Source organism: Vulpes vulpes, chromosome 11 (assembly GCF_048418805.1).
Source record: "Vulpes vulpes isolate BD-2025 chromosome 11, VulVul3, whole genome shotgun sequence".
Taxonomy (NCBI): Eukaryota; Metazoa; Chordata; class Mammalia; order Carnivora; family Canidae; genus Vulpes; species Vulpes vulpes.
Window position 1 is genome coordinate 25,809,449 of NC_132790.1, and position 13,282 is coordinate 25,822,730.

At 39.7% G+C, this 13,282-nt stretch overlaps 1 protein-coding gene across 9 annotated transcripts in view; it reads right to left on the bottom strand.

Annotated features, from left to right (window-relative positions):
- C2CD3 (C2 domain containing 3 centriole elongation regulator) overlaps positions 1 to 13,282 on the bottom strand; it is a 146,267-nt gene that overhangs the window by 37,533 nt on the left and 95,452 nt on the right. For all 9 annotated transcript variants that reach the window (XR_011995351.1, XR_011995350.1, XR_011995352.1 and 6 more), the window contains 3 exons: positions 7,617 to 7,755; positions 4,971 to 5,035; positions 617 to 822 (listed from right to left, as the gene is read on the bottom strand). Coding sequence is in view for 6 of the 9 variants with exons in the window: in XM_026010500.2 (XP_025866285.2) it covers positions 617 to 822; positions 4,971 to 5,035; positions 7,617 to 7,755 (410 nt within the window). In the remaining 3 variants the exon portion in view is untranslated. The remainder of the gene's footprint in view (positions 1 to 616; positions 823 to 4,970; positions 5,036 to 7,616; positions 7,756 to 13,282) is intronic.

The window sequence follows — 13,282 nt, forward strand, 5'->3', positions numbered from 1 at the left end:
AAATTAATAAACAATCAAAAAAGCAGAAAGAGACCCATAAATACAGAGAACAAACTGATGGTTTCTACAGGGGAAGAAGATGGGCGGTGGACACAATCAGTGAAAGGGAGTGGGAGATACAGGCTTCTGGGTATGGAATGAACAAGTTGTGGGAATAAAAGGCACAGCATGGGGGTAAGTCAATGGTATTGTAATAGTATTGTATGGTGACAGACCGTTAGCTACACTTGTGGTGAGCACAGCATGGTGTATAAATTTGTTCAGTCACTGTGTTGTACACCTGATACTAATGTAGCATTGTGTGTCAACTATACTCAAGTAAAACAATTTTTTAAAAATTGAGATATAATTAATGTATTATAAAGGTCACCCTTTAAAATTCAATTCAGTAATTTTCAGTATATTCAGAGTTGTGCATCCATCACCACTGTGTAATTCCTCTATGTACACAACCGTATAATTTTTATCATCCTAAAAAGGTTATGAGATCATTATGAGACACAAATATATAATGTGTTCTGTAAGCTGGAAAGTACCAAGCACATGTAGAGGATCTTCTTATAGATTTTGCTCAGTAGAACCCTTACTGGTCAAGAATGTGAATCAGGATACGTACCAGTGATCCTGGGGTCTCCATCCCACGTCTTGATTGTCTTTCTTCTTTGAAGGGCATCAAACTCTCTAGAGGGGAGATAGCAACTTTTATCTGCCCCTGGCACTCTCCACTGAAGTCTGTGATGTTGTACCAGCCACAGACAAACTGGAAGCCAGAAAGAAGTGGGGAGAGGTCCACTGAGGCAAAGCCAATCACCCTCTCCTCATCTGTGGGGAAAAGAGAAGAGCTGGGCAGTATGGCTGGGCATGTCTTGCCACTGACATTAGAGGCTGCACACAGAGAAGCTGATTCAGGGGACTGTGGGGCAGGACAGGGATTTCAGTGATTCCAAAATCAACAGAGAGGACAGATAATGAGAGAGACTGGCACACAGCCTGCTTTCTACTCTTATGAATTCCCTTTTTGAATAGCAGGGAAAAGCTAGTAGGGTTGAGTTTTTGTCCTCTTGATATAGGCAACTGGAAAACAACCTTAAACACAGGAAACACTTCTTTTTTCCTTGTTATCGTGTCTCCGTGATTTTTCTCAGGGCAGTGAGTCTTGAAAGAAATCATTTGAAAGACCATCATCTTTGGAATTACGAGGGATTTGCATTTTCCCATTCATACTTGTCTGTATTTTCCAAATTCTCAATAACCCACATATGCATTATAGTTAATTAAGAACAAAAGTGATATAAATCACAAAAGAAAAATAACCCCCTAGAAAACCTGTACATGGTGCAAAATAACAGCTTGGACTCAGGCTTGTAAGAGTAAGACCCCTTCTTGGTTGGACAAGCAACCATGCTATGACCTTTGTTCTCAGACTCATTGCTTTTTGTTCCTTATGTCTGACATGAAAGTGGCTGGGGACAAACAGACCTGCATTCCTCTACAAGTTGTTTTCTATGGACTCCATTCCTGATAATGAGTATCAAAGGCTGACTACCAAAAATGGACACAATTCTCAGTTTTCAATTTGCTAAATAAATCAAAGAATGCAATTTTTTAAGAATGGTCACTAGTTTCCCAGTTTCTTATACATGCTGCTGGTAACACTGAACTCATTACACACTGTTTAACATTTGTTTAGACACCTTGCTCTTCTTTAAACTGCGACTCACCTAAAAGCTGAGACCAAGCATCACTTGTTTTATGTTCTCTACACTCTCCATTCCTGGCATAAATCTTTCCATGTACTGAGGAAGTTGATCAACCTCCACTGAGAACACAAATGAACTGGCCAATGTAGAGTGGGACAAAGAAGCAGAGCACCACAATAGCTAATCTGAGTGTGGCTTTGATTTGAAAACACATTATTATAACTTCCCAAACCTCAAGTCTCATATATACAATGAGAAGGACTAATAAACTAGATTTAAGATCCTCTTCAACTTGGACAGTCTTTTTTTTTTTTTTTCTTTTAAGATTTTATTTATTTATTCATGAGAGAACAGAGAGAGAGAGAGAGGCAGAGACATAGGCAGAGGGAGAGGCAGGCTCCATGTAGGGAGCCCGATGTGGGACTCAATCCCAGGACTCCAGGATCATGCCCTGGGCCGAAGGCAGATGTTCAACCACTGAGCCAACCAGGCATCCCTCAACTTGGACAGTCTTAAGAGTCTAGGAATGTTTGAAGTTGTGTTCCTCAGAGTATGAGTCAAGTAGTTCTTACCCAATGGGAGTGAAGAATGATGGCTAGAACCATTATTTTGCACTCCAAAGATTTTTTTATAGCTTTGCAAAGAAAATTAATCTTGTTTTATTTGGTTAGCCAAACATAACCTGTTCTTGATAGATTATAACTTTAGGTAACACTTTGAGGGTTCTGCTTAACATAAAAGCACAATATCTTAAACATACCTGAGGAGAAATCAGGCTAAACTGATCATTGAGAAAAACAATAGCTTTGAAGAGCTCAAGTTTAATATCGTATTTAGTGGGACAACTCATCATTCTTTCTTTATAGTTTTATGTTCTAATGATTTCAAACTTTCTTCATACTCTTTCTTTACTCTAGATTTTTGTATTTGCTGTAGCCTCTGACTATATTATGTCATGCCCCTTCATTTCTTGCTGACGAATGCTCCAGGAAGCCTTCTCTACCATCCTCAGTCTGAAGCAGATATCCCCTTCCAGAACACCCTATATTTGCCTAATCATACTATCCTCTAATTGTCTCCCCCATAGGGTACAAGGTCTGTGAGGACAGAGACCATGTATGTCTTATTTTACCTTTGAATCCCTAGCACCTAGCATAGTGCCTGGCATAGAGTAGGAACTCAAATATTTATTGAACACAGCTGGGTCTGGTTTGCATAGCTGAGGCTATGTGGAAAGGATGGAGTTAAGGGAAAAGAGTCATCTATTTCCACTGAGAGAGCTAGACAAATGCGGTCAGTTGGGTCTAGGTATTTTCCCAATCTCCATTTACAACAGGTTTTACAGGATTCTCTGGGGGTCCTGGAAGATAGGGAATGTATTTTGTTCTTCTCTATACTGAATAGCCCTAGCATAGTACCTAACACATAGTAAGCATAAAAAAAACAGCTCCATTTATTAAGCACCAATTATGTGCCAAATACTTTATAAATATTATCTCTAATCCTTATAAAAACCCTACATGGCAGGTACTATTATCCTAATTTTATTCAGAAGGAAACAAAGGCTCAAAGAGGTAAAGTGTTTTAGCTTAGATCATATAATTTATAAATGACAGAGCCAAGATTTGAATCCAGGTCTGTATAAGACCAAAGCTTATTCTTTTTTTTTCTTGTTATACTAAGTGCTGAATTGAGTCAAACCCTAGTCTGCTTGACAATCTCTGGAGTACTTTAGAGAAAAGAGAAGAATAGAAAGCCAGAGAGGAGGGTGGAGCCTAAATACAGCAGGAATTCCTTGTGTTGATTCAGAGAAAATGGATTTATGATCAGTTCCTGCCACATTTATGAGGTTTGGTGGGGTTGGGGGACATAAGTGAAACCAAGGCAGGAGCATGGGACAAATCACTGAAGTAAGGTTCATGGCATCATTTTGAAACAGAAGCACAAGAGGAGAGCCGGAACTGCTCTCAGGTCTTTATTTTTTTAAAGGATTTTACTTATTTATTTGAGAGAGAGAGTGCATGAGTGAGAGGCAAAGGGAGAGGGAGAAGCAGACTCCCCACAGCAGGGAGCCCATTGCGGGACTGGATCCCAGCACCCCTGAACTGAAGGCAGATGCTTAACTGACTGAGCCACCAGGCACCTTACTCTCAGGTCTTTATTAGGCTCTGGAGTTAGCTCTGAAACTTATCACTGGCAAATAAAAACTGTAATGCTGTAGATTCAAAACAACTGAAGGTCTGGAAACTAGATCCTAGCAAGAATGTTAAAAGAGCTAGATTTATAGTAAGGATTTAAGACAAAATTTTCTAAATACAGAAGCTGTGAGATAGCTCAATGTCCTCATCCATTCACCTTTCCCATCCAATCTTACTAGCATGGTGAAGTACAAAGGGTGAAGGCTGTACAGCCAGTCAACTGGGTTCAAATTCTCATTCCATTAATTAATATGATCTTAGTCAAGCCCCTAAACTTCCTTGGGGCTCAGTTGTTACATTTACAACACTGAATGAATTATGTTTTTGCCTTGCAGGATTAGAGAGGCTTATAAAGCTCTCAGCACATTGCCATTCACTAATAAGAATAAAAAACTGAGATAGTTTTACTAAGTATCTGGCACTCATTTAATTCTCCCACTGAGGTAGGTACTATTATGCCTATTTTATAAAGAAAGAAACTGAAGGAAAGAGAAATTAAGTTACCCAAGTCACACTATCTTGTAAGGGGTAAGAACTGGTATCTGAATTCCAAGAGTGTTACTTTAGAGTCTGTGCTCTAAATATTGTTGAATTACACCTCTTAATAATGGTAGCTGAATAAAACTAGGTTCAAGGACCATGCTGTCAGTACCTCCATCCTGGGGAGGCTCTTAACACAAGATTCTAGTGTTATGTACTGCTTAAAAATGCTGGGATCTTGGTTAATAAGCCAGAGTCAACAGAAGATAAAACATATAAAGAGGACGAAATCACTTGTGTGTGGCAGGCTGTACACTGTGACTGCTGAGATACAATTGGAAAGATTAAATGTACTTGGACTTCTGCACTAAACAGGCAGTCCAAAAAAATGACATAACTTCTAAGGATTTAAATTCCATAGGAGAATAATGTGACATTGAGATTCTCTCTAGCACATATATGAGCTCCTTGCATCACAAGTGCCATGGTTTGGTTTCACTTGGTTAAAAAAAGAAAAGGATTGGGAAATTGTCAACAGTATGTGAGCTTATTTTCACAGCCAGAACAGATATTCACAGAATAGAGTTCTTACCTCCTTTATGCCAAACTTTGAACACCAGAGTTTGTTGAGGGTCCAAAAGAAGCTCTTTTGATAGCCTGTTAAGAAAAACATGGAAAATTGAACTCCAATTAAAAAAAAAAAAAAAGAAAAAGAAAAAGAAAAACAACCACCATAAATTAATTGTGTAGGAAGCATCTGCCATATGAAACTTATATTTGAAGAATATCTTGTAGTTTGCAAAGCACTTTCCTAACGCTTTCATTTCATCTTCATGGTCATCTTCTAGGATGTGTTTTTACCCTAACAGTTAAAATGAGGGATGGAAGCTCAGAGAGAAGTAACTGGCCAAGACTTGAAATCAGGCTCCCCTGATGCAGTACTTTCCTGTCTGATGTTATCTGCCACATTCAAACTCTTTATCTCAGGACGAGAGGAAGTGTAGAAAGAGAGCACCTCAAGATGTAAGGAACAGTTTTACTGGAGCAAGGTAGGGATTCTTTCCATCTGACGTGGAAAGAGGATGGTGGGAAGGGAGGGAGGAAGAGGGGAAAACAACACCCACTGAGGGCCTCCCGTAGGCCAGGCATGTGTAATCTGTGCAAAAGCCTGGACATGGGCATTATTACCCCTGCTTTACAGATGATAAAGGTGGGCTCAGGGAGGTGAATTGACTTGCTCAAGGTCACAAGAGAGTCAGTAAGTGGGAGGGATAGTATTTAAAGCTTAGTTTGCTTGATTCTAAAGCCAAACTGTACACAGGCAAGGCACCAAAATAAGAAAGTACCCAATTTTCATACCAGATAAAGAAGTGGATATGGTATTCAGTGAACATCTCTTATACATTTTATATGAAGTGACTTCTATCATTTTAAAGTACAGAGACTTGGAAAGTTCCAAACCAGGTGCCATTGCTCCAGGAGCTCCAGGGAAAACCAAGAGACTTAATTTCCTTCCCTAGATACCACTGGGGAACTGAAGATAATCCACTTCAAGACCAATGAGAGGCCTTGTGATAAAGTGAAATAAGTACTGTATCAAAAATCTGAATTCTAGCCGGTGGTCAAAATACCTACCTCTGAATTCCTGCTCTAGTACTGTCACCTGAGTGACCCTGGGAACTAAGACTTTTTGAGCCCTGTTTTTCTTACCTGTTAAATGGGATAATATTTTCTACCTCCAAGGTTACTAGGAGCATCAAATGAATGTTTTGTGATAGAGTAACTATAAACAAAACCATTATTCGTTTTTTCTTCTAATCTTCCCTCTGCTATCAACAGACTATGTAACCTCCCTGGTCCACAGTTTTAACTTTAAAGTGAGGGGATGAAATTAGGAGACTGTCAATGTTCTTCTGTCAAGTCCATAAAGTTAAGCTCTGAGTGAATAAATCATCTTCACTTAGAAGCTGAGCCCCCTAGCCTCCTGCCTTTTAAGGCAGATTTGATATTTTAGATCTCAAGTACCTTTCTGTAATTTCCAGTAGCTCACCATAGATAGTAATGAGTTGTCACTGTAGTTCTAGCTCCTGACTCAGGTCAGTCTCTCAAATTTCAAAACACTGAACATGTGAGCAACTGCTGAGGCTCAATTAGGTACATAAATCATGTGAGAAAATAGCAGATCAGACACCACGTGGTTGTGCCTAGTGTTGATGGTCAAGAGAGAAACTTTATAAAAAGGTGATACAGTATAAGGATAACAATAGTTATACTACAACTCACACTTTTAAGGACGATGAAACAGATAATGAAGAAAAGGGAGGGTGAGCCCTGCACTGCAGCAGCACTGGGCCTGTCAGCCCCTGACCTCCAATATTCGAGTTTTCCAAAGGAGGTCTAACATTCCTTGAGTACCTGCTATGTACCATGAGGTAATTTTCCTAAAGGTCACCTAATCTGGACCTCACAACAACCCTGTAAAAATTAACCCCCCCTTTGCAGATAAGGAATCTCATTACAATGAGATTACATTGATTACATTACAATGTAATTTGTTCACACTACTAGTAAATGACAGAGATGGGGCTGGAGGCCATATCTCTCTTGGTGCAAAGCTCAGGCTCTTTTCATTGTACCAGAAATCTTTTTCAAGGATATGCAATCCATTGCCTTTCCTGAAATTAGTTTGCTCTGCCTTCTTCACCTTAGGTAAATTGTGTACATTCTTCAATACTCAGCTGAATTATCCTTTTTTTTTTCTTAGCTGAATTACCTTATTTTAAAAGCCTTCTCTGAACTTATAGGTTAGCCTAAATTACCTTTCTGAGATGCACTAGAATCCTTTTTTACTACTTTTACAGCACTTGTCACATTCTATTGTATATTTTCCCAGGTAGATCATGAACACCTCAATAGCAAGGACTGTCTTAATCATCTTTAATTCCCAGTCCCTAGAACAAAGCAGGGAATATAAGAGGTCCCTTCACTGAATAGCTTTTGAGTTGTATGGAATCAAAAGAGCTCAAAAAAAAAGTGAAAAAAAAATACTGTGGTAAAACCTTTAAACCACTACTAGCTGTGAATTCATAAGCTCCAGGATTAAATAACTGCTTGATAAGAAAAGCATTTTCCAGGTCTGCTCAATATTGTTGGGTCTGTTACATTCCTTGATCTGAGTTTGTCTCTTGGAATAAAAAGTGGATTCCGCAAGACTGATGGGATATCATAAAATACAAACCTTGATTGCTGTTGAAAATTCCAGATGGGGGAATCTGTGTTTTCAACCACTTGGGTGTAGACAGGAGATGGCTCATCAGCTGTTGCAAAGGATACACAACAACTGGGTATCGATACTTTTCGCTCTGTCAAGGGACTCCCTGAAATAGAACACAGTGGAATGACTGACTTTAGGGTGCCAGAAAGAATGTCTGGAAGCCTTCTATTATACAGGTATAAGCAGGACCATTCCTAGCTCTCTCCTACCTTTGGGTTACTATGTGTCAGGTACTGTTCCAAGTACTATATATGTATTTAAACCTTACATCAACCTACCTGTGAGGTGGGTTTTATGATAATTCCCATTATATAGATGAAAAAGCTGAGGTACAGAAAATTTAAACATCTATTAAGTAGTCACACGTTTATTAAATAATAGACCCGAGAGAGTAAAATCAAGATTCTGGCTCTAGAGTCCAAGCTCTCAGACATATTTTGTATTGCCCCTACTAGATAAAGAAACATAAAACACTCAGTACAGTGCTGGTGTTAATTCTACAAGATCAAGTTTCCAATGTGGGGGACTCTTTTAGTCTCTCCTAAAACAAAGTAAAATGGTTTTCTTTTTCTCTTTCCTAGAAGAGTAGCAGCACGTAAGGGTAAATCTGAATTAGAGGGTTATAAAGAGGCAATATGAAAGCATTAAGGCTCTTCATTTCTTAAATTCAAAACCCAAACACAGAAATCAGAATGTGTATTTTTCACATTTTGCTAGCCTGTATTCCAGTCCTAATGAGGACCTAGAGCAGTTTTTCTTCAGTCATTTTCATTTTACCCAAAAAATCACTTCTGTGTATGTCTGTTTTGCAGGGGCTGACAAATGAGGTCCACACAAGGAGGATGAATGTCCTGAATTATATTCATACAAATTTAACCTTAAGAGTTATGAGATGTAGAGAGCATACTTTTTTTTTTTTTTTAAGATTTTATTTATTTATTCATGAGAGACACACAGACAGAGAGAGGCAGACACACAGGCAGAGGGAGAAGCAGGTTCCATGCGGGGAGCCCGACATGGGACTCAATCCTGGGTCCTCAGGATCATGCCCTGGGCTGAAGGCGGCACTAAACTGCTGAGCTATCCAGGCTGCCCGAGAGCATTCTTTTTTTCCTCTTTTCTTTTCTTCTTCTTCTTTTTTTAAAAAGATTTTATTTATTTATTCATGAGAGACAAAGAGACAGAGAGGCAGAGACACAGGCAGAGGGAGAAGCAGGCTCCATGAAGGGAGCCTGATATGGGACTCGATCCTGGGAGTCCAGGATCACGCCCTGAGCCAAAGGCAGATGCTCAACCGCTGAGCCACCCAGGTGTCCCTAAGAGAGCATACTTTTCATATAAGATCTCAATATGTTGCCTAAGTCTACTTACCTAGATTTCTATTCAAAGAGATATAATTGTTTGTTGAGGACTCAATTTAAGTTAGAAAGTTTAACATTAAAATTTTTTATTTTATATGTGAGTGGAAAAAAACAACATAAAATGAAGATGGTTGCTGAAACTAGATAGTCTATAACTGAGCTGTTTAACAAGATAACCACTAGCCACATGTCGTTATTTAAATTGATGAAAATAAATAAGATGAAAAATAACCACTAGTCACATTTCAAGTGCTCAATAGTCACATGTGGCTAATGGCTACCATTCTGGACAGAAGATGTAGAACATATCCATCATAGTACAGAGTTCGTTTGAAGTGCTGAATAGACTATATAATATAGGCTACATATTCCATAAGATCACTTTTAGCTCTCAAGTGCTATGAATCTCAGGATTACAGATGAAGGAAAGAGAAAAGAATAAAAAAAAAAAAAGGAGTATCTAAAACATAATTTATACAATCAGAGGAACAAAAAACTCTCATCATCATTATTGCCATAGAGTCTCTCAGCACCCATGATGTAAAATGGCTGGAGTGAGTTCTTTCCTCTAACTGGATACCCCCTGGCACGGCTGCTGTCTCTCTCTCTCTCTTACTTAGCCTTACCTTTATCTCTTTCTCCCACTTTTCTCAGAAAGTCTTAAGCTTTTCAACTGGTTTCTTCCAATAACATGTCATAAACCCTCACAACTATGTAGAGATAATCTACCTCTCTGTTGGCCGTTCCCACAGCATTCTGTAATAATTTGTGTGTCTGTGTGAGAGATCTCTGAATGTGGGGAGTGGGCCCAAATCCCTTATGAAAGGTTTGCAGACCGACTACTACCTTTGTCTATAGACAGTTGCCAGGGTTGAAGAAAAGAGAGAAGCTGCCTTGGTCTGCCTGCACTGTGCACCAGCAGAGGACCACATCTGCTCAGGAAAGCTCTGAGAGAGATCAGCAGAGAGGACCAATTGTGGGTCTGAGAGGCAGGACCTTAGGTTCCTGTGTGCTCTGCCACTCATTTAGCATGACTTGTCAGACACTTCATTCTGGTGCTCTGGGTATCAGTTTTCTCATCTGAAACGTGCACCCAGTTGCTTCCCACAATAAAATTCTATGATTCTAGATGTCTACTAGTACTGCTCAGCACTTTCACTCATACTGCCCACCTCTGCTCTACCCCTTTTAAGATTTGTTATTTTTGAAGATGCTATCTCCTAAAGGCCTTGAAATAAAACTATTATTTTGACTTTGGAAGAAAAACTTTCCTTACTTAATCTTGAATAGAAATATTCCTTTCAGTCAAACAGGCAGATGACAAATCAGCTTTAGAAAGCAAGTTATCAGGTTTCCCTGGCTCTCTCCTTGTGGGTGGAAATTCAGGTGGGCCTGTTAACATTTCTGGAAAAGGTCAAGTTCTGAAACACTTTTGGAGGCAGCCTAGAAGAAAGCTGCTATACCTCCCACAGGCTGGGATACACATCCAGAGCAGTTATGAAAACTTGAGATGAACTAGCTTTACCATTTTCACTAGATTTCCTGTGTTTTACATAAATATATGCATCAAGAAAGATATAATTGTTTCAAAGAGATTAAATAACAGCCCCTTATGTTTGGATAACACCTTATAGCTTACAAACTTTTCATATATACTAAACTTATGCTGATAACATACCTGAAAATCACACAAGACATGTCTCTAATTAACAAGTAAGGCAACCAGGGAACAGAAAGGTAAAGTGGCTTGCTCATTGCACACCTGTCTAACTAGCATTTGGAAGATGTAGCTAGGTTTCCTGACTACCTACTCCAGGGGTTTTCCATTGCAATAGGTCTAATTAACTCTATTTGGTTAAGAGCTCCCCCTCTGGCCTGGAATGAATGCATGAAAACTTTCCTCTCAAGCAATGCTCAAATTTGTATATTAACAAAAACTTAGGACGCCTAGGTGGCTCGGCGGTTTAGCGCCTGCCTTCGGCCCAGGGTGTGATCCTGGGGACCCAGGATTGAGTCCCGCGATGGGCGCATCGGGCTCCCTGCATGGGTCCTGCTTCTGTCTCTGCCTCTCTCTCTGTCTCTGTGTGCGTGGATAAATAAAATCTTAAAAAAAAAACAAAAAACAAACTTAGTACAGTTCCATTAAATGGATGTTAACTAACATTTTCTTTGTGTCACACATGCCCAGATGAGTCAGGTTTGATTCCTGATTTGGGGGGGGAGACGGACAATTAAAATAAGAGAAAGACCATAGCAAAAGTGCAGGGAGCTGTAGGAACTCAGAGGGGCTCTTGACACAGCCTAGGTAGGTTAATGATACTTCAGATTATGAGGCTGATGATACTGTAGATAATTTTGGTTTTTACTGAGTATAACTTAGATTACCCCAAATAATTTTACCTTTCTGTTCCTCAGTGCCTTACTAGTAAAACAGGGCTAGAGACACCTGTCATCTCTAGTTTAAGAAAACAAATCTGAAGAATACTGAAGGTGATTCATAAAGAAAGGGTCTAATAAAAGTATTCAAGAAGCTCTTTCACTTGGGTGGCCCTGGTGGCTCAGTGGTTTAGTGCTGCCTTCAGCTCAGGGCGTGATCCTGGAGACCTGGGATTGAATCCCATGTCGGGCTCCCTGCATGGAGCCTGCTTCTCCCTCTGCCTGTGTCTCTGCCTCTCTGTGTGTCTCTCATGAATAAATAAATAAAATCTTAAAAAAAAAAAAAAAAGAAGCTCTTTTATTTTCAGAACCAGGACTACAGAAAGTTCAAACTTGCTTCAGATTTAAGCTTTGCTGAGGGCAAAGGTCATAATTTAGGGCTTTTTGTGAATCTTCTGCACACAGCCTTGCATGTGAATTGATTTTCACAAAAGCTTGGCAAATTATGGCTGACTCAGAGAGTGTGGCAGGAGCTGCCCTCAGCTATATGTTCCCAGATGAGGAAAGTTGATGAGAATCTTAAGAGATGAACTTGTATGAGCATCACATTTTATAGCTGCAGAGAAGGGAAATGGGTTTGCTCAAAGCCACAAAGCAAGTTAATGGCTTAGCCAGGGTCAGAACCCATCTACTGACTCCTATTCCAAAACTTTTTCTATTATATTATCATTTGGAAGGCACATTTCAGAGAGATGATGTGCAGGTCTATAGTCTCAGGACCAAACACAGGGTTTGACTGGCACATAAACTTTGTGGGAGGAAAGAATATATGGGTCTATTACTGAGGGTGGGAATCAAGAGACAACAGAGACCTCTGAAAGTCAGATATCCATCCTGATGAGTGCTCTGCCCTAGAAAAACAGAAAGAGGCCAAATAACAAGTGATTTATAGATTTGTAATTCATGCCAGAAATTTTAGAGGTGTTAAGTATCATATTCACAAACAAGAGGGCATCATTACAATTGCTTAGCTGCATAATGAAGATCAGGGTGCTAGGGCACAGAAATAAACAACACACAGTCCCTGTCCCCCAAGAAAAGACAGCTAGTGGAAAGACACATTTGTAGACATTTTCAGTACAGACTACAGCATATGAAGGAGGAAAACTGTTGGCGTAGGGGTGGTGGTATGGAGAGACAGGGGGATTTAGAGGGAGGTTTTGTACTAAGAGAGGTATCAGTAGGCTTCAAAGTGTTGGTGTCACTTCAGTTATTCTCAAAAGACAGGAGTAAATGTGTTGAAAAGGAGAGAAAAAAGGCATTCTAGGAAAAGAGTATGGTCACAGGCTTGGTAGTAGGAGAAAAGGGATTTGGCAAAATGTAAATTGTGGAATTAAGAAATGGTGAAAGATGTGGCAGGAAAGACTGATTAGGTCACATGAATGCTACTCTGTTGCTGTCACTCGGAGTACAGGGGATACGACGCCAACAAAGTATTTTCAGTTGAGAGAGGTCATGTTTGTTGACCAGACATATAACCTCAGCAGCAGAATGAAAAAGATATTGAAAGAGAATACTGGAGGCTGTAACCATTGAGAGGGCTATCTCATTAGTCTCCTGAGGCCTGACTCAGGCCTGAACAAACAAGGTGGCACTGAGAATGGAGAAAAGGTGACAAATTTTCTGTGCAAGAGGCCATGATCTTATACCTTATATTGGACACAGTGGAACTTAATAAGTATTTTAAGCATTTGTTGAATAAATCTGCTAATCCCTGTGACTTATCCTCTGTTAAATTCCCCATAAGCAATTTTCCTGCAGGAGAGGCAAAGTAGGAAATCAGAGAAGATATTAAGGAGAAGGTGGCATTGGACTAAGGCTTCATTTTCGTCT